Raw genomic sequence first — 21235 nt, 5'->3', positions numbered from 1 at the left:
TGATTCCCCCAAAAAACCAGAGATTTATCCAGGGAATATAGAGAAAGCAGCAGCAGTAGAAATACAAGATCTTGTCACACTGCAGCATCCAGGCTCAATAGTGACAAAAGACATCAGTTTAAAATTAGTAATGGTTGCAGACAGGATGTGCCTACCTGAAGAAGGGCAACTGGAGCATGAACTGTACCACTGAAAAGTTCCACCTTGTCGCTAGATATAAAGTCTGAATCAGCTGTTGCTACACCAAACCACCAGTAAGAGAGCTCTTCAGCGAGCTCCCTGGTGTGTGAACACAGCCGCAGGCCTGCCTGCCCTGGGTGAACACTCACCATGGGTGCACCGGGCCCTCCCAGGGGCTGCAGCTCACACAGCGGCTGCCTGGGCTGCTCTGCCCCGCGCAGTTCCTCGGCAGAGCAGGACCGCGCCTGGGGAGGGCTGCCCGACAGGGGGACTGCGATGGGCAGGGCTGGGGCAGAGTCGCTCTGGCCGAAAAATAGATCCCTGGAATCCATGCACCTCAGTTGCTTTCACAGAGGAAAAACAGTAAAATGTACTTTGAGCAGCAACTTCTATGAAGGGAAAAAAAAAACAAAACAAGAAAGAGAAAGGAACATTTAAAACCAGAGTGCTATAGTGTATACTCAGAGGAGCTCTTGTCCTTCTGGACCAAGAAGCTAACACTAGCAGTTCTACTTTTGTTTTCTACTTCCATTCTTATTCCTGCTTCCTAGAATGAAGTCTCTCTACTAAGACAAAAGAAAATCCCTTTCGCTCAAAATCTACTCCCCAAAAACCATGTATCACTTTAAAACACCTCAATCTGCCCAGAAACTGAGACTTATACCAAAAACAAAACTGTAAAATATTCACCAACTTGATTTGAAATCCTAGATACTCTTCCACTTGGCCTTTCCATACATGCATTTAGCTATGAAGAAAAAAAATCTCTACACATTTTAAAAATTCTTTACAACAGAAGAAATACAAGCAACACAACCTCTGATTCAAGGGCAGGAATTGTACAGCATAAGATCAAGAATCAGAGTTTCAAAATCTTAAAAAAATAGAGTGTATCTTCATCAAGTTTGTAGAACCAAAGTCTTAGAGTACATGCCATTTTCATTAAATTAAAGAGCATAGGCACAAATACTTGTCTTGTGGAAACTCTGACAACAGAAACATTAAGCATGTAAAATAATGGGAAAATAGGCAGTCCTTGTGACAATAACATGTCAAGGTGTCATTTGGCCAATGCAAGAAGGGCTGCAATTTGTTCTATTTCTTGCAGCAACTGCACAAACAACTCTGATGTTTTTGCAATAAAAATTAATACACTACAAATCAAAGAATGAGGAAAAGTGTTCCTAAATTTTATCTAAAGTCAGATTAAATCTAAACAGCCCCATCAAAAATTCTGCAGGTATAAATTCTGTGCTGAAACTGTCTACAGTGAACTACATCAGAAAAGCAGCACCAAACAAGTGGCACCTGTTGTGTTAAAGCCATTGTGCACAGACCATGAGCACACAAGTAAATCACTACGTGAATGACATTTCATGTCAGAAAAACATTCAGCAGAAGAGGATTCATGCACAGAAATCTCCCCACATAAGAAGATCTGGCAATATCTAATAAAAAATACATGAAAGACTCCTCTCCCTCAATGCATACACAGGTGTCCTGCATCCCTGGACTCTTTATTTGTCACATTTGGTCACTAAGCAATGCCACCTCATTTTCACCTGTTCTGAACCTCTCCTACTCCAACACATGTCACAAAGCATTCTTTTTTAAAGAGTTAACAAAATAAAACATTCATTTCCTCAGCACTATAGTAGGAAATAATCACTGATGGTTGTCATTACATGTAACATCTGGATATTCATCAGTTCAAAACTGAATGGCACAGGAACCCAAGGGAAGGATGCACATTCTTAAAAGACATGATGCATTACTCTAAGGGCAAGAAAAACCCCTGCATTGATGAAATAGCATATTTGAAACTCATCAGAGTGGAGGTAAAGGAAGCATCTACAAGGACAAAGCATTCATAGCTCACCTGAAAAATCTGATCATTTGTTTCTGACTCTCCTGTAGCATTACAGCTGCCTATGAACAAATCATTAGATCCTTCCATAGCAATATCATGGTCAGCTTCACTCTCTTCCATTACAAGGTGACCTGAAAAGGTTACAGAAGTTCATTTTAGCCTTCTGCCAGGAGATTGCTGCAGGTGTTGTCTTCAGGTTTTACAAACTCAGTGTCACAAGTTCTAAAGCTGTTGCAAGGTAACAGCAAAGCTCTCCAGAAATCCTTGCCTCCTTATCACATTATTACTCACTGCAGAAAAATTCCAGTGTGCTGCTCCAGGAGTAGAGCTTAGCCTTTTATATGAGACAATTTGCTTGATTTGTCATTGCATACACAGATACAAAACACACATACACCCTCCCACGATTTTCATCTGAATATGTCCAAAAGCACTGAACTAACAACCACACACATCCAGAGAACACTTGATATTTAGGCACATGCCAGCAGTGCTTTATAAATACATTAGTCACCTTCTTCCATAATCACCAGACAGAATTTGCATTATGCAACTCTGTCATGCAGACATCTTGAAGCAAATCAATTTGTTTTAAAGGCTTATAAGACAGCATATAAAAGAAATAAAATTACTGTTGTTAGTCTACAGTGGTATGCTTCGGGCAGAAAAAAAACACCAGATATGGAAAACAAAATTTGGCATTAATCACGTGGTGGAAGACAAAAAGAGTTCCCAGCAGTTCAGAGATCTACCTCCTATCCCAAAGGAAGCTTCAAGATACTCAGCTGCCCATTGCAAACCTTCAAACAGACAGATAATATTGGACAGTGAATTGCCACATGCACAGGACAATGCTCTCATGCACACAGCACACCCTGTAAAGCAGCAACCAATCCCAAACATTCACAAGCAGCAGGACAAAATGACAATTAATTTGGCCCCTGCCTAACAAGAGTTTACATCTATAAGACTACACACACAACATACCCAAATGAACAGCAGAAAACTCCTGTAGTTTGGGGTGAAGGAGGGGGAAGGGTGGTCACGATTTTTCCCTTCAGTATTTTATTTTAAAGACAGGCTGCATTATATTAGCACATGACTCCTACCAGCTGTATCTTCTTCACCACACCACGCAAGCAAATTCCTCAAGATGGACCTTCTTGGCTCTGGAATTTCAACTGTTTACAGCTTTTGCAAGGAGACTGTAACAGGCTAGAGAGTAACTTCAAAAGAACCCTACAACTCTTAAAGCACAGATTTATTCTGCTTTGCAAAGGTATAAAGGACACAAAGGCAAAGCAAATCCACATCTCCTTGGCTTTTGAAGCTGAATAAAGCATCGTGCTGATACAAACAACATTGAGAAGTTAAGCAGCTCATATGCTCAATATATTAATACTTTAATCTAAAGCAGATTTATTTTTCCATTCAATTTTCAAGTGATGACACTCCAGACCAAGTTCCAAATGAAGTTACCTCATGTTTACCAAATATTTTTGAGCTTTGGATCTGAGAACAATTATAAGACGTTTCAGTTAAAATGTCTGAAGCATCTTAGCAGCAAATGGAAAAAAAACCCCAGAAAACCAGATTTCATCATCACTCAGCCATTTCCTCTCAGCTCAAAGATGTAAAGAAGAGACAGCTGTTTTGCAAAAGCAGCACATTTAGTTCTTTGAGATAAACTGAGTTTGTTCCAGATACCGATAACACGGACTCCGAGCATGCTGGAACCCAACAACAGAACACAAGGACAGCTCTATGGGGACACACCATGACCCCAGCAGCCCAACATCCTGTAGCTAACAATAGTTAATAACAAAGCTCAGGGGGAAAAATCCAGCAGTGAGGTAAATACACAGTGATATTTATCCAGCTTCCTTTCATAGGCAGCGCATATATTTTATATTTGCGTTTAAAATAATCCCTGTGGTACAATTTTGCCCCATGATTTTGTCAGATCAGTGTTGTAACCTAGGCAAACCACTGGCACACACACCACTTGGAAAATCAACTTCATGGTTTAACCATCCAGGTTTCATTAACCCAAGTGCTTGTGTGCAACCACAAACAAAAATTATTATTTTTTGTCTAAAAGAAATATGCTTCTACAGAGGTGTACAAGTACATGCACAGTTAATGGATCTTACAGTTGTATAAATATTGCTGAAGAATTCTCCAAACAGGAGAGTTAAATCCTGTATATTTATGTATACGTAAGTATAGGAATATTTGTTAGGAACGTAGTAAATAACAAGTAAGTATCACCTCATAAACATTAAGTGAGCACCACAAAAATTCCCACTGTAACACCAGGGCATCACACGTTTAACAGGTGGCTAAAGGAGAAATGTTGAAGTTTAACGTTAGTGTACAGTGGGAACAAGAGCTGCATCCTCAAAGCACACAGGCAGATCACTGTGCCTCAGCTTAACACAACTCCACTCCCACCACTTTATAGGCTGCTTCCAGATTCCAGTATTCCAGGGCCATTTCCAACACATGAGTTAGGGTATTTTAATGCCACAGGTCTATTTCCTTCACCCTGCTTCCATTTGGGAAGCCCTTTTCTCAAGTAAAGGGAAATCTATGGCCATTGTTGTCCCAGGTTCACCTCTACAAAGACAGCAAGCAGCCACAGAAACTGCTACCACAGGCAAACATGATAACCATGATAACCACATGAGCACTGTAATCAGGGTGCTGGTTATACTTAACAGAAAATACATACAATTGAATGCTTCACCATCAATTTCTTTTGAGTTTTCTACAAGATTATAAGAAGACTTTGGATAACTGCATAGCTTACAGCAATCAAAATTCACTGTCTGAAAAAGCTCCCTTTGAGGACATTTCTCTACAACAAATTCACAAGGGCGCGAATTACAGCAAAACATATCAGGGAGGAAATCAGGACATAGTGATACTTCCCAGTAAAGGAGTTACAATTAGCTTTGTCAGCCTGTACTAAGTTTGAGATTTAGCATTATCTCTATCACGGAAGAGGAGGCAGATGCTGTTAAGAATACAGAGAAGATCTGGGGACTCACACATAAAAGGATTCTCAAGTCAGTTTTTGGAAGACAACGCCAATAGCTGGAAAATTACCCTGTGTCAATTTCGCTGACAAACAACGCTAGGTCTGTGAAGTATGCTTCAGAAATAGATGAGATTTCAGAGCCTCACGAAACGGCAAACACCCAGCACCCGCCCGCTCCAACACCGAGTCACCACTCAGGGAAACCCCGGCTGCTCCCAGAGGCCACGAACAACTGTCAGAAAGGTGGGGGAAAAAATTTTATAAACAGCGCAAGCACACAGCATGTCCTCACACAAGCAGCCTTCTCCCAGAACACCAAACTCACTTGCAGCTTCTTTTTAAGTCCACCGCGCGTTGGATTTATTACTTCTAGTAGGCAGTTTATTGTGGGTGTGCCGCTTGACGTGCAGAGAGACACAACCCGAGTGACTCCGAGCAGAGACCACCGCTCCAGCGACCCCGGGCGGCACACGGGGCACTGCCCGGCCCGAGCACAGCCGGGACACAGCCCTGACAGCCCGGCACAGCTCTGACACATCCCGGGCACAGCTCTGACACAGTCCGGCACAGCCCGGACACAGCCCCGCAAAGCCCGGACACTGCCGGGACACTGCCCTGACACAGCCCGGCACAGCCCGGACACAGCTCTGACACATCCCGGGCACAGCCCGGACACAGCCCTGACACATCCCGGGCACAGCCCGGACACAGCTCTGACACATCCCGGGCACAGCTCTGACACATCCCGGGCACAGCCCGGGCACAGCTCTGACACATCCCGGGCACAGCCCTGACACATCCCGGGCACAGCCCGGGCACAGCTCTGACACATCCCGGGCACAGCCCGGCACAGCACAGGCACAGCCCTGACACATCCCGGACACAGCCCTGACACATCCCGGACATAGACCGGCACAGCCCAGGCACAGCCCGGGGCGGCCGCCCTCAGGAGCGGCCCCAGGAACCGCTCCCGCACCTGCGAGGGACCCCGGAACGCGCCCCAGCCCCGAGGAGCGCGGAGGGCACCTCAGCCCGCACCTGTCGCACCCCTCGGCACCACAGCCCCGCGGCGGGGGCGGCGGGAAGCACCGGCCGGGGCCCCGTCGCGGCGGCCCGGGGGGAGATGCCGGAGCCGCGTTACTCCACCTGGGCTCGGCTCCCGCAGCCCCGCCGCCATGCGCGCCTCCGCTCCGCGCACGCGCGCCCGCCCTCAGCTCGGAGCTGGGCGGGGGCGCGCGGGGGGCGCCGGGAAGGCGGCGGCGCGCGGCCTCTCGGGAGCGCGGCGGGCGCGCGGCACGCGGGCGGCGCGCGGGGCCGCGGGGGGCTCGGCCGGGGCGCGCCGCGACACGTGCTCGGTGCCGGCGACAGCCATGGCGCAGCTCACGGCGCGGTTCCGCACCGAGAACCGCAGGTGAGCGGCCTCCCCTGCCGGGCCGGGGGTGGGTTCGGGAGCGGGTGACGCGGAGGCGGTAACGGAGCGCTGTGCCCGCAGGTTCGCCGTGGAGGATGTGCCCTTCTCGGTGCCCGCGACCTCCGAGACCACCGACCTCAGCCACCTCATCAACAAGCTGCTGGCCGCAGCGCACGGTAGGTGCCGCGGCCGGGGCGGCCCCTCGGAGCCCGGCGTGCCCCGTGTCCCCAGGCCGGGCCCGGCCCCGCGCGGGCTGTCACAGCCGGCGGCACCCGCGGGGCCCCGAGCCGGTCCTGCCCCGCCGCTTTGGCCCGGCTGCCTGCCGTGAGGCAATCCTGGAATTGATCTGAAACGCTGCGGTACCGGCGCTGCCGGGCATTCCCAGAGAGATCGACCACAGGCTGGAATGCTCTGTGTGCCCGGCACCACAGGCCAGGCTGCCGCAGCAGATGGGAATGGAAGTGTTGCTCCAAACCTGGCACAAGATCTAATGAAACCAGAGGTTTCGTTTTTATAACAGCCTTTAAGAAAACTCAGCTATTCTGTCGGTGCTGAAATGGGCCGACTGACTTGAAAGCTGATCTGGGAAAGCCACTTGTGCGATGTTGTTGGAAAATCCCATCTTCTATAAGAAACTGGGTCAGTGGTATTATACCCTGCTTCTTGAACCTTTTGCAAGTTGCTTTCAACCCGTGACATTGCAAACAATTCTGAACAGAACACTGGTCCACAGTGCAGTGCTTCTGCCAAAATGCAGAGCCTTTGTCATTTATGCCGTTATGAAGGGAGAAATACGAACCAAAAGTTCTTAGGATTTTCCTACTGTTGCCACAAATACAGGGCTCTAGCTGGTGGTAATGAGAATGGCACCTACGGAACAGTCAGGAAGCACCACTGGGGTTTGAGTACACAGAGCTACAGAGAAAATACAATAAGAGGCAAACAACTCTTTGAACCCCAACAGCAAATTTTCCTTCCTCTTAAATAATCCCACAGAAGTAAAGGGCTGCCCACTTAAAACTGGGAGAAGAAACTAATTGGTTGGGGTTTTTGTTCTTGTTGTCATTTGTTTTGGGGGTTGTTTATGTTTGGGTCTTTTTTAAACTCTTCCTGGCTCCATTTCCTGAACCATTCACAAAATTATACCATTCTTGACAGTGACAAATAAATAGTGACACCTTAACATTGATTTTCCCCATTTGTTTCAGAGGATCACAAGTATGTGGAATTTGACTTCCTTATCAATGGCCAGTTCTTGCGGTTGCCGCTGGTCACACACATGGAAATGGAAAACATTTCCACAGTAAGTCATACTCAGTGTCTCTCCTGCTTGGGCAGTAGAACATATTTAGCCAGTTTGCTTCAATCTGATTTGGATATTACACTGTTGGCTGGGTAGATTTCCTTGCTCAGTTTCATTTCTTTCCCAGGAGAATTCCCTATATTTTTAAATCTATTACAAACTGCAGTGATTAGAGACTGCAGACAGAGCAGTGCAAGGATATTATCCAATCTGTTGTCTGTGTACAGTTCAGAGGGAAATTCTTCTCTTATTCAGTTCATCATTGGACTGAATACATTTTTGTCTCTTATGGTGGGGGATAATGGGAATGCTTAATATTACCTCTAGAAAATGTTGCAGTGTTTTAGACACCAGTTTTGTATTAGTAAATGTAGAAGAAGAGAAATGTAAGAAGACTGAAATCACTTGCTTTTGCTTCCAGCTTGCTATTAATAGTAATTTGATAAAAAGATGGAAAGCAATGTAATTCACACTCTTTTTTCTAAATATTTTTGTTCTACTGATGTGGCAAAGAACTTGGATACCAAGACCTTTGCTCAATAAACTTGTATATTTGTGCCACACTACAGTTAAATTTTACTGTTAAGTGATTAAAAAAAAACAAAACCATGCTACATCACTAAATAAGTATTTTGTCTGTGAGCTCAGGAAGAAGTGGTGGAAATAGAGTATGTGGAGAAATACATGGCCCCTCAGCCAGAAGAATGCATCTTCCACGATGACTGGATCAGTTCAGTTCAAGCCACTGAAGAATGGTACCACACTAAGCCAGTTCTAAGTTTTGTCTTGCTTATTCATGTTCCTCCCTGGTATCAAATAGAGTGGTATTTTCTCTTTAATAATCCCTTGGGTGGGGTTTTTTTTCCTCTTAGCTTTTTTTTTTTTTTAACCTGTCAAGTCAGGTACTTGCTTTTGTAAGCAGTTCGCTTGTTATACTGTCACAACAGTGACTTTAACACAGGTAGAAAACAGCTAGAGACACTGAACTTGAGATATTGCTTGTACAAATGAACAAAATAAATGCTGTTTAGTATCCTTTTTCTTAAAGGAAAACAAGTTTTCCTCATTACTCTCTTTTGCTTAAACCCTTGACTTCCAACATTACACCCATCAGCAACAAATAGAATAGCTTACCTTTCTCCAGAGATTTTCCTGAAAAAAAGCCAAAGAGGCATCATTGCCTTTTTCTACTGAATTTTCACATTTATTTCCCAATGAGCTTGGTAACATTCATATATTAAGTAGAGATTTGAAAATGCTTTGAGAACCTCTGGCAACATAGTAAAACTAACAAATTGAGTTTTGAATTATGTAAATTGTGTAAGGGATCTTAAGTCACATCAACCAGAACATGCAGTACTCTCACTGCTTGTCTTTCTAGCCTGTACTCTTGGCCTCCCAGTTGCAAGGGTTTAACAAAGCTTTGCTATGTAGCAAAAAGACATGTTTTCCTCTTTCATGCTATTTCTTTTAAACCGATTTCTCTGCTAATAGTTTTGCCACGTTTCTGGTTGAGGCTTTATTTCATAAAAACATTTGTTGGTCTTAAAGATGTTTCCAATGCTGTACCTGCAGGATATTAACTGGCTGCTACGACCAGACTGCTCGGATCTGGTCTGTGGAAGGAAAATCCATCACCACAATAGTTGGGCACACAGAAGTAGTGAAGGATGTGGCGTGGGTGAAGCAAGGTCAGTATATATAGCAGGGGGATAGTAGTAGTTTGATTTACTGGGTGGGGGGAATGTTAGCATTCCTTAACTATGAATATTTAATTGTCTAAATGTAATTATTTAAATCTCTGTCAGTGGTGTAAGAAATTAAGTCGTGGTGTGCAGAAAGTAGTCCTTTGACAATAATGAATATAGTCACTTTAAGATGGTTGTTTTCTATCCACCCTGCAGTCTCCATTAGCAAATGCTGGTGTATATGTAGTTATAGTAACTGTACTTGCAGGGCAACATGATGTAAACTGAAGCACATATAAGTTTCTGTCTATCTGCTATTTCCTCTAGTATTAGAATAATTATTTATAAAAACCTTGGAAAGCTGAGTTGGGCATGAGTGTAACTTTTCTTCCTCAGATAGTTTATCATGCCTGTTACTCAGTGCTTCCATGGACCAAACTGTCCTGCTCTGGGAGTGGAACGTGGAGAAAAACAAAGTGAAAGCCCTTCACTGCTGCAGGGGACACGCTGGCAGTGTCGAGTCCGTGGCTGTTGATTGCACAAGAACCAAAGTGAGTGACTTCTGGAAAGAAACCTTAGTGGTTTGGGATTTAGCAGCCTGTACCTCAAAAATCCTGGTTTTGTCCTTGCATGGGTATTCATCATCATGATTTTATGACAAAGTGATAATTTCCCAGTTTTGTTATGAGTGGTGGCTATTGAGGATTAAGAGTGTCACATCAATGCTAAGCCATAGAATCACAAAATCATTTAGTTCAGAAAACAAGTTAAAATTTAAATGCATGAGAATTTTATGCTATAATGAAGTATTTTCAAATTTGACCTAAATTTTCATGGCAGTTTTGGTGGGAAAAAAATTTCCAGAGTTCTTGGAAGAAGCGGGTTATAAAGAGGTTTTTTCCCTTCACCCAGGAATTCAACAGTTATGAGCACTCCTACCAAAGGTGGAGTCACTGCTCCCAGCTTGACTCAATATCAGACAGTTTAAAGTCAAACTTTTTGGTGCTGAAGGAAATAGGTATTCTGTAGATATTTTTCCTACAAAGGAAGTAGAAAGAATAATTTGATGTATGCCAAACATTTTGGGGGGGATTTTAGGAGCCCAGCACTGTTACTTGTGTGTCAGAACCCATTTTTCAAGCAGGTCTCTCTTCCAAGGTCCATCTGAATCAACATTTAACAAAATGTTTCTGTTTATACAGTTCTGCAGTGGATCCTGGGATAAGATGTTAAAGATCTGGTCTGCAGGTAAGATGTAAGTTTTTAAGGTTATACATCACTATGCTGAGTTACTGGTTTAGTTAATTACACAGTTTCAGATCTTGTTATCAGCTGCATGATGGCTGTAGGCACCATAAATATGGGGATTTGCTTAATTACTTACATGGAGATGGAATTCAAAAATCTGTAGCTCAAGTCTCCTGTCTTCTGTCCCAGTACCTACAGATGAAGAGGATGAAATGGAAGAAGCAGCTAACAGACCACGGAAAAAGCAGAAAACTGAACAGCTTGGACTAACAAGGGTAAGATGAGCTCTGGGTTTGTTCAGGATTTTTCTTTAGAAGTGTAGCCACAGCAAATAATTTCTCTTTACTAAAGGTAACTTTAAAACTGCTGGTATGTCTCAGGACAATCAGACTCTTTTATTTGTTTGATAACTGACTCAAATCTGTCCCCATTGTATTTTAGACTCCCCTGGCAACCCTGTCTGGCCACACAGAAGCCATCTCCTCTGTGCTGTGGACAGATGCTGAAGAAATTTGCAGCGCATCATGGGACCACACCATTAAACTCTGGGATGCTGAGACTGGAGATCTCAAATCCACTTTGGTGAGATCATTATACTCGGGCTGTAGGTTAGCTGAGTCCTGCTCAGAGAAAAAGAAAAAGCTGTGTAAAATAGTAGCTCCTGTCTTAGTTACTGTTTTCTTTGCTGACAGACAGGAAACAAAGTGTTTAACTCTGTCTCCTACTCACCCCTGTGTCGCCGCCTTGCATCAGGGAGCACCGACAGACATATCAGGCTGTGGGATCCTCGCAGCAAAGGTGAGCTAAACATGGTGGTCTCAAAGGTGTTCTTCAGAGTCAGAACTTTGTCCTGTCAAGAGACATCTCACAAACTTTTCTGGTCCCTCTGCTTGGAACCAGCCATTTGGGGGCTTTTATTAAATACAAAACTTACATCTATTTCCTGTATTCTGGTGCAAGACTTGTTTTAAAGTCTTACCTAAGAATTTAGAAATTATTCTTTTTTTTTTTTTTTAACTTACTAATGAATGTCAACTGTGCAGTTGCAGAATGGATTTTTTTTGTAAGGTTCAGGCTGAGGCTGGTCTGATAACCATTAAAGTGAAACAGTAGTCACTTGGACATGGTACCATATTTCATAAACAGATGGAATTACAGATATTATGGCTGAGCCTATCAGATTTATTGTCACAGACACATTTCATAGAATGGTCTGAGTTGGAAAGGACCTTAAAGATCATCTACTTCCAACCCTCTGCCCTGGGCAGGGACTCCTTCTACCAGAGCAGAGTGCTCAGAGCCCACCCAGCCTAGCCTTGAACATATCTCTTTTTGTAGGTACTGGAAGGCCACAAATAGTAAATAACATTTACTTGTTTAGCTTCTGTAAATCTAATCCAAAGTTCACCAGCCTATTACATATTGCTAATAAAAATAATTTTTTTGGTTGGTTAAAAAAAATCTTTGAAAAGGAAGTTTAGTGACAAGAAAATACATTCTGAGCAGTTTCAGGTTGGTTTCTTTTTTCTTTGGTTTAGTTTCTTTCTTTGGGTTTATTTCTTCCCCAAAACTTGTGTGGCTTACATTTTTGTTCACTTTATTTAGATACTTAACTTGAACTGCAATTGCACTGGATTTTGTATACATCTTCAAATGCTGGTTTCAGCATCTGCTGACGTCTGTGTTTTTTCCTCTTTCTATTCAGATGGCTCCTTGGTTCTCCTGTCTCTGACTTCTCACACAGGCTGGGTGACATCTGTGAAGTGGTCACCTACCCACGAGCACCAGCTGATCTCTGGTTCTTTGGACAACATTGTGAAGCTTTGGGACACAAGGAGGTAAAATAAACCTGTGCTTGTTGTTGTGCAAAGGCACATAAGCTTACAGGGTGAGCTACCCCTCATGAAACGGAAAAAGCAGTCAGTCAGTAGAAACACCTGTGGCATTTGTGAAAACCCTCTAGGTTTTGGAAGTCAACCATAAAAGGGAGAAAAATACTTTTAGGCTACCACAGGGCTGGAAAGCTTATGCTGTTGAGCAGCATCTACACATGGAAGAAGGAAGCTGTAATAAATTCTTCCCAACAAGTGACTGAATTTCAGTCTCCAAGTTGTTTGCAAGTAGATGAAAAATGTTGTTGCTTTCCTCTTTGGGGATGTAGGAGAGGAAAATACTGATGTGATTGGCTCTGGGGAAAGCAGAGGAAGCATCACAGATGGTCAATGTCTGTACTCTCTCAAAGTGTTTATAACTGCTTGATCACATCTGTTTGATAGCATTGGGATTGCATTTCTGCCTGGGAGCAGTTGTTGTCTGTGATTGCTCACACAACTTCAAACCTGTTTTTCACCAGCTGCAAAGCTCCTCTGTATGACTTGGCTGCTCATGAAGACAAGGTTTTGTGCGTGGACTGGGCAGAAGCAGGGGTAAGAATCTGAAGAGCAAGTTACTTGATTTATATGCATGATGTTTAAGAAGAGAGCTAAGAGCAGTCATGGGCTGTTACCTCCTTATGCTTAAAGCTAGAAGAGAACAGGCAGCTGTAGTTGTGCTGTGTTTGATGTCTGGTGATGTCCCAGGCACTGCAGCGTGTCCCCACACTCTGCAAAGGGGAAAGGTGGGAGCGGGAGCTCTGTGGCTTTAACTGAGCTCAGTTAAACAAGAAGAGACAAGAACAGCACTGCACCTTACTCAGAGAACACATGTTCCAAGGTAGCCTCCCACCATGGGGACTTAAAGCATGAAGAAAAGCTGGGGCCTGGCCATCAGTACATGTAGAAGGGGAAACTGTAGAATCCTCTAGAGCAAGCTGTTCTGCCACTGCAGTGGTACACACATATTTAAAATTACCAAAACCCCCATTCTGTGAATGTTCAAATTCTCAGTGTGGCTCCTGTTCACTGTAAAAGTCAGGAAAAGCTTTAGCAGCTTTCCTACACAAGTTTCAATTCTAATTTAAGAGGAGAGTAAGAGACAAAGTTGCTTCTGTACTCTGATTCTGGGATTTAGTCATGCATTAACAGTTCATAATTCACTGCTGCTTTTTACAAAGGAAAGAAAAACTGAGTCCTTAACTTCTGTGTACTTATTTTGCTTAGTTCTGATATTAATCACAGTTTCCTTCTCTCATTAGTTGTTACTGAGTGGAGGAGCAGACAACAAACTGTATTGCTACAGATACCCAGCTACAGCCTCTGATGTTGGGGCATGAAGGTCAACAGCCAGAAGACTTTTTTTTTTATAAAGAACGATCTCTATGTGCATCTCTACACAATCAACTTCTGAAGAAGGGAGGAGTTTGTTGCTCAGAGAGCTGTTCCTGGTTTTGTATTGGTAACCTATATCCATATTTGTCACAGAAAAATAGGAAAGCCCAAGTGGAATTAATGTGAAACAAAGCAAAGGTAATTTCCTCCCTTCTGGATAGCTTTGAATTAACATCTTTTAAATTACTATTTGTATGGCCCTTTTAATAAGAAGTAAACTGTTTGCTGATACTTACAGAAAAAACTACTCAATGACTAAATTATTTTTTGAGTTTACCTGCTTTATGTTGGGGAAAAAAATAAACCTTTTATCAACAGTTCATTGGTTTAGTGTGTCATTTCAGATAAAAATGAGATTTCAGCTCTCCTCTCAGTCTGGCTGTTGGCAGTTCTTACGATTTAGTCCTTAATTAAGAACCCAGGCTTCTTTCTAGGATGAAGACTTGGTATGTATGCAGTATAAATAGCATACATTTATATGATGATATACAGGAACTTGACAGATTTATTGGCAGATGAAATATTCCATATTTTAGTGGCTCATAAATTAGGGTTGTAGATTATAAGAATGCCAGCCTTGCACTACAGTACTTGTGCTGCAGTACCACTCATGTGGTGTCTGGGACCTAAGGATGTGTAGAAACAATGGTGGATCACACAGAGAAGGCAGAAGTAGAAGGAATTTGTTCTTACAAAGAACAGATGCAAAGAGGTGCAATAGCTTTTAGGTCGATAGAGAATAAGCACTATTCAAACATGCTCAATTTCTCTGCTGCTGGTTTTGCTTTGAGTTCAGCATTCAAATGCAAAAGCTTTGCTGCAGCTTGTTAGATTACATGCATGTGCTGTTCAAGCAGCACCCTGTTAAACTGTGTGCAGACCTCACTTGAATATCCTCACCAGTGCCTTGGCTTCCAATCAGTGTGACACCTGTACAGCACTAACAAGTGAAATGCTTAAAGTAATAACTGTTCTTTGAAGAGTGGGAACTCTAACCTCCATGTTTATAATATAGTCATATCATATATAAACTATATATATACTTCATATATAGTTCTGAGTAAGGACTTTTAAGAAATATCAAAGAGCAAAACTGGTGAAAATGACAAAGGACAGGGTAAGGATCTCTGATCCCTTTGCTCTGCAAGTGAAGTACTGCAACTAACAACTTATATGTCTAAAGACTCATTAAAGCAAGGTAAATAAGCTTAATATGGTTTTCTTGCCTTCCCAGAAAGATTTACAAAACACTTCTTAAAAAAGATTATGTTACCTGAAGTGTCAGCTTCTCTTAGACTAATATTATTTAGACTCAAGCAAACCCAGTGGCATTAGTTGTTTTAATTTCAGTGAATCCATCAGATCTATTTGTTACCTGTAAAAAAAATACACAGAATGTATCTAAGAAGGTAAGTTTTGATAGACCAGAGTGACAAGCAGGAGCGTTTTTATACCCTCCTCTTGTCTGGAAAAGTACTGTGGCAAAGGAACAGCCAGAGAAGGAACTAAGTAAACCATATTAACATGAAGTGATGCCAGTGTGAGTACAATGTATTTTTGGAATATATCCATTACCACTGTCCATAAATTATCCTGAAACCAATACATTTTACATTTGGCTGACAATTCTTTCAATAACCTGTAATCTTAAGTAAAATGTTTTAATAAGACTTTTGAACATGCAGTCCTTCCATTTAAAATAATCATGTGAAATTACAGTGATCAACATGAGTTGATTTTAAAACTGCAGAAGAACTGAGTCAAAAACATGGTAATCCAGAGTCAAGGTGCTGATGGTGACTCTACTCACAAAAAATAATTCCTTCCTCCTCTGAAAACCATTTCTGCATATTCTTAGTGCCCTAGCAGCATAATACAAAACCATAAAGAATTTTTATGTACCAACTGCCAATTTTGCTTAAATATAAAAGTGATTCTACAAGGGAGGTTAACAAAGACAATCAGCTAGTGCAAGATTGACCTACATTTGTTTTTTTATTGATGGGGGGTGGGGGTAGGTTTGTTTTTGAGAGGCTGTGCAATGCACATTGTTCTATTTCTTTCTTTTCACTCTGCACTAACACCTGGCATGAACTGTCCACCAGCACACATGTGCTGCCTCTAAACACAGCTCAAACACCACCATGCACTGACACACATCAAAAGCATTAGCACAAGACAAGGTTTCACCTGCTTGGTCCCTGGCTTAGTGTCACATTTGCATTTTCTCTTCATGTGTTTCCTTTTACCCAGCTGGTTCTTTCAGCTTTCTTCTTGCTTTGAGAATTTCATCTTTGCTTCTGGATGGCTGCCATCCCTTCCCTACAGCCAGCCCTGGCAGAGCACTGGTTTTTCTTTCTTGTTGGCATTTGGGTTTTTTAATCTGTCTTCTCTCAACTGCAAGACTGAATTAAAAACAAGGGAAGGGGGAAGGAAACATTAAGTAAAGTAAATATTCCAGTGACACACAGCCTGAACGTGTGTGTGTGGACAATGTAGACACAGGAGTTTGGGCCAGCAGTGCAGATCTCCAGCCAGCACTGCTCTGCCTGTCCCTTTCAACTACAGTCCAGAGCCCAAGGTGAGATTTGCCCTTAGTGAAGATAAACTTACTGAAGTTTTGATGGGTTTTGTACAGGCTGATAAATTTCCAGGATAAACACAACATACTCCTCTAGATTTTAGCATGCATACCTTAGGAAACAGATCTAACCACATATGCTTAAAGTGACTTCTGCAATTTAAACAAAAGTGTTTCACTGAGTTCAGAAGGAAGCGCAAAGATAAAGGAATGCACTTCTAATGAAAACTCCTAAAATGTGAGGTTTTCTCCTGAATTTTCTGACACTTCTGCAACAGAAAGCACTAGATAGGCACATGCACAAACTCCCTAAAGGAAAAACACACTTTTGGTACACTCCTATGTTAGTTTAAGTCTTATTAAATGTGGATAGAACTTGAAGAATTGCAGAATTTTTAAAGGCTTTCTCATTACTGAATTAACTGAGAGTACAAATTATCTCCAAATTTGTGTGATGATAAACATGATTCTCAAAAAAGCAAACAACCCCTCCAAACAACAACAAGCAAAAGTCCCAAACAAGCAGCAGATTTAGGCTGATCTGTTCCATGACCTCTGAAATTTCAGCATGTGCTCTTTTCCCTTACTGTGGAGAAGGCAAAAGGTTTTATCAGAATAAAACTTAATGAGAACTAGGTAAACACACTTCAGATTTCTACTCTCCGTCAGAATGGGGCTGCCAAGCTGGCCCTGACACACCCCAGTCCAGGGGTAAATACAGTTTATGGATTAACACCCTGCTTCAATTTGAGATACTTCATTGGCTAACAACAAATTGTATTGGCTTACATTGCAATTTATAAGCCAAAAAAAGTCCCATCAAGTTTGAATCACCAATTTTGTTTGATGTAAGCTCACTGGCAGAGATCTCAAATTACAGGCAGAATTTGGGATGAAATTAGTTGCCATGAAAACCAACTTAAACTGCCCTGTAAATTGCATGAAAAAAGTGGCTTTTCAGCTGCCAGTGAGAAGCTGGCTAAGTCTGGTCTAGGAAAGACAGCTGCTCAGTCTGGATGAGTCTATCAAGCCATCCAAATCAAGATGTGTACTGTAGGGAATACTGAAAACATAACTCAAACCACAAAAATGTAAATTTCTGTAGCAATTTCAGCAATCATACTTGAAACCTTCAAAATGTTGATTTTGCATGTCTTTGCAATCTATTCCATTGGACAACTAGCAGCCTGTGTCCAACAGGGGATCTTGGTAGAAAAACATAATGGAACTAAATAAACATTGAAAGAAATGCTCTGTGATTACTACTTACACTTTCAGTCTATAATGTATAATTTAAGCAAAGAAATTTCTTTAAATGCTTGAAATTACCTCTGAATGCAAACCAGAACTCACAAGAAGCTGTATAGAGAAACATGATAAGCCAGTTATAGCAAAACATCTCAATAATCTATATTGCTTATCCAAAAGTCCCTCCCATCATACTTCCTACTGTCTATGGTCTATAAATTTAGAATAGGGAAGTACTGATCTTCAGTCAGTCCACAGCTGTTCTAAACTGCATGTGAAAGACAGCTGAAATCCCTTGGAAGAGCCTTCAGGAAATGCTCAGTGAATTCATTCCTCTCCTTTAACTCTCTCTCTATCCCAGTTCTTGAAAACTATTAAAGTCTGTTATACACACATGCACAAACCAGAAATCTCTCATGGATTTCTGCTCCCAAGATAGGCAAAAAGAAAAAATAGGTGACAAATCACAGAAGAAATACTGGAAATTGATTCATTCACCAAAGAATGAAGATGATTATGTGGTAACATCTGATGCAGAGCTGGATGCCAAATTTGTGATAAACCTATGGACCATGAGGAGAGTCAGTATGAATTAATAGTTGGAATATGAACACATGAAAATGGCTCATTCTCCCAGCCAATAACAAGTACTAGTTACTTTCAACAGGGCACCCTCAGTTGCCTGTATCATTTGAAAAACCCAAAAAATGCTATCAATTAGGTTGATAGTGTTAGAAAAGACGTTTTCTGAAGTTGTTCAGCACCAGAGAGGAAGGCAATCTTAAGCTATTTTCCCCTCTCATGTTGTCACCACCATACCTGTGCACACATCCCTGCACACATTTGGTGGAACAGCTTAGCAGGTTTGAGTTTGCTTCAGGAACCAAAGTGGTACTGCAGAGTCTGGCAGCCAGGCTGAGAAATCTTTGTCACATGGACTTGTTTGGGGATCAGCAGGTTGACAACACCAAATAAGCTACACTCTCCTTTTTAAAAATACTTGCAGCATTGAAGGCTAGAGGGTGACATAAATTCCTTGTTTGTGTCATTGCAAGCCTTAGGCACACTGCTGATTGAGCAGTGGATGTGGACACCCAGAGCCATCTGTTCAAAGCACAGACTGAACCAAAGTCTGCAAGGTGTGGCATGGCTGTGCCTTAGTGGGAAGTGTTCATGCTATGATGCTTGGGATTCACAACAAACTTGTTTTCTAATGTCTCCTGTTAAAAGCCACTAATTCATTTTCTACTTTAAAGAGCACAAATTCCCATCTCTCTCCCAATCTTTTCCTCTCAGGTGTTGTATAAACTTCAGCCCAAGTGTGAAAAGATTTGTGCAAATCTGCAAAAACTTTTTGATCTTAAAAAAACAAAAAGGTCAAAATTTGACAGAATTTCCCTGAGTTCCACTGGAGAGATCTCTCAGGTCTCAGATTGGTAGTTTGTTATTTTGGTGGATTCTGAGCATAGGATGAGCTGCTAGAATTTGCTGACAGTAGGTTTTTAATACTTAGAGTAGAAATCAAGAATACTTTTGATGTTACACAAAAGATCTTGTTTCCATCTTACATCAACATGCAAATGGTCCTCTTGATATAAGCATACGATATGAAAGAATAGTGAATTTAACAATCATAATGTTTTGCCTTTAGATTTAAGAGTATACAGAGACCTTCAATGGACATTCTCTGCTGTTTCTCAGAACACAGTACTTATCTCCTGCAGCTATAATGCTAAACAAAGTGTCTCCTAGATCTAAACAGCACAAATTCGAACAGATCCTGGTTTCAGCTAACCTGCTCTAATTCAGAGCATGTCAGTTAATATAGTGAAGTCTATCCAAATCAATGGCATTAATACAGATTTTCAGAGAAGCTTACATGCAGCCTGTGTGCAATTTACAATAATTAGATCTTGTATCTTAATGTAGCTGAAAACTGAGTCAAACCAATCTCCAAAAAATCAACTACTCCATGTCAGTGAAGGCTTTTCTGACAGGAAATAAATAAGATTTGTCTTCATAGTAACTAAGCTTTGGAAAAATGGTGAGGGGGAGGAGATGATGGTTTTTCTCCTCTTCTAATCCAATCTATTTGAACAGAGGAATCAAAACAACAGCTGTTTAGTGCAGTGCTGGCGCCACAGAATCCAGCATGAACTCACCAAAGATGAGGAGATGAGGAGGCTACACCTTCCCTATTTCAGCTTTGCAGTCTCTAGGCTGCTGTGACTTAAAGGTGCAAGTCCAAATGGTCCTGTTAAAAAGCAGCCATGACTTTTGCCAGGAGAGCAGTTTCCAAGCTGTGCACCATCCCACCACACACTACTCTGAACCTCTGCAGTATCCATAGGGTTTGCTTGCTACATGTAAACACAGGATTATGAGACAAATCTGACCAGATCATTGTTGAGAAAAATATTATACTACATACCAGAGAAGTCTGTCTTAATGAAAGGATTCTCTATTGCTAATACTTTCTCAGCCTGCTGCAGTATAGTGCAGCAACTGAAAAATATTTTCACTTTTGGGATGTCTGAATTGTAATCTCTTATATCTTGGCCGACACATTTGAAGGCAATAAGTTTGCTTACCTAGCTCAAGTATAGCTTTTGCCATTTCCTACCTTCCTTTTGTATTTATTTTTTATGATTTGTGATACAACAGTTTGTAGGGCTCCTATTCAAAAAAAGTTGGAGAGAAGCAAACTCTGTAGCAGTATCTTGCCATTGACTCTCCTTTTGCTATCCACTCCCTGGTTTATAAGCCAAGTATCTAGTTTCTTATTCCTCACAGGGTCAAGAAGGTAAAATCTTCCTCATTTTAAATAGACCTTTAGGCTAGCACTCCAATATAGCAGACACTCTGGGCTCCCAATGCCATGTATTTCTCTTCCTACACACATTTGAGTCCCTTGTGACAGCAGGGCCAGGGCAGCAGGCTGTATTTACCTTTGTCCCACCTTTTTGTCGGTGACATTTACTCTGAGTGCCTGTGCTGTTAGTTCCCCCCACCCTGAGAGGGGCTCCTGAGCACAGAAGAGCAGGGCTGAGCTCCAAGGAAGCACAGCCTTGGCTCAGATGCAGCCCTGGCTGCTGACACCAGCCCGGCACCACCAGCAGGCCCTGGCAGGGACCTGCCTGCAGTCAGACCTCTGCACACCTGTGGCTGAAGCCACCACCCCCTCTCCAGGAGCTAATCCTCCCTCCTGGGTGTGCTCAGAATTACTCTTGGTGAAAGGCACAAGGAGCTTGGATCATCACCCTTCTCTGACTTTTTTCTTGGTTGCATTTCATAAACTGCCTACAAGTAGCACTCAGCACTCATCAGTAACTAACTTCCACTCTTGTTTCTGTTCTTCATGTTGCTAAGAAGCTTAATTGAATTGCTATGAGATAAA

The 21235-nt window shown here is 42.2% G+C and overlaps 2 protein-coding genes across 3 annotated transcripts in view; one reads left to right on the top strand and one right to left on the bottom strand.

Moving 5' to 3' along the window:
- CARF (calcium responsive transcription factor) overlaps positions 1-6229 on the bottom strand; it is a 31252-nt gene extending 25023 nt beyond the window's left edge. The window contains exons 1-3 of one of the 2 annotated variants that reach the window (XM_058809533.1): positions 6132-6229; positions 2060-2181; positions 330-569 (exon numbers count right to left, since the gene is read on the bottom strand). In XM_058809533.1, the coding sequence (XP_058665516.1) occupies positions 330-512 (183 nt within the window). In that variant the 5' untranslated portion in view covers positions 513-569; positions 2060-2181; positions 6132-6229. Of the gene's footprint in view, positions 1-329; positions 570-2059; positions 2182-6131 lie in introns of those variants that run through there. The other variant, XM_058809532.1, reaches the window with a different exon arrangement.
- Positions 6230-6416: 187 nt separating this feature from the next.
- WDR12 (WD repeat domain 12) lies at positions 6417-14329 on the top strand. The gene is made up of 13 exons (XM_058809529.1): positions 6417-6504; positions 6586-6680; positions 7713-7807; positions 8456-8562; positions 9383-9498; positions 9892-10046; positions 10698-10743; positions 10933-11018; positions 11185-11325; positions 11436-11541; positions 12449-12581; positions 13097-13169; positions 13877-14329. The coding sequence occupies exons 1-13, from the start codon at positions 6464-6466 to the stop codon at positions 13952-13954; spliced, it is 1272 nt and encodes a 423-aa protein (XP_058665512.1). The 5' UTR covers positions 6417-6463; the 3' UTR covers positions 13955-14329.
- Positions 14330-21235: the final 6906 nt, after the last annotated feature.

This window comes from Ammospiza caudacuta, chromosome 8 (assembly GCF_027887145.1).
Source record: "Ammospiza caudacuta isolate bAmmCau1 chromosome 8, bAmmCau1.pri, whole genome shotgun sequence".
Taxonomy (NCBI): Eukaryota; Metazoa; Chordata; class Aves; order Passeriformes; family Passerellidae; genus Ammospiza; species Ammospiza caudacuta.
The sequence above is the reverse complement of the archived record's forward strand: the minus strand, read 5'-3'. Positions and strand labels throughout refer to the sequence as shown.

Bases quoted from the DNA above. Each gene is read 5' to 3' on its own strand.
- WDR12 (XM_058809529.1), top strand. From the start codon at position 6,464: ATGGCGCAGCTCACGGCGCGGTTCCGCACCGAGAACCGCAG. The intron at 10,047-10,697 runs GTGAGTGACTTC...CTGTTTATACAG, and splicing joins TTGATTGCACAAGAACCAAA to TTCTGCAGTGGATCCTGGGA. The intron at 11,542-12,448 runs GTGAGCTAAACA...CTTTCTATTCAG, and splicing joins GTGGGATCCTCGCAGCAAAG to ATGGCTCCTTGGTTCTCCTG.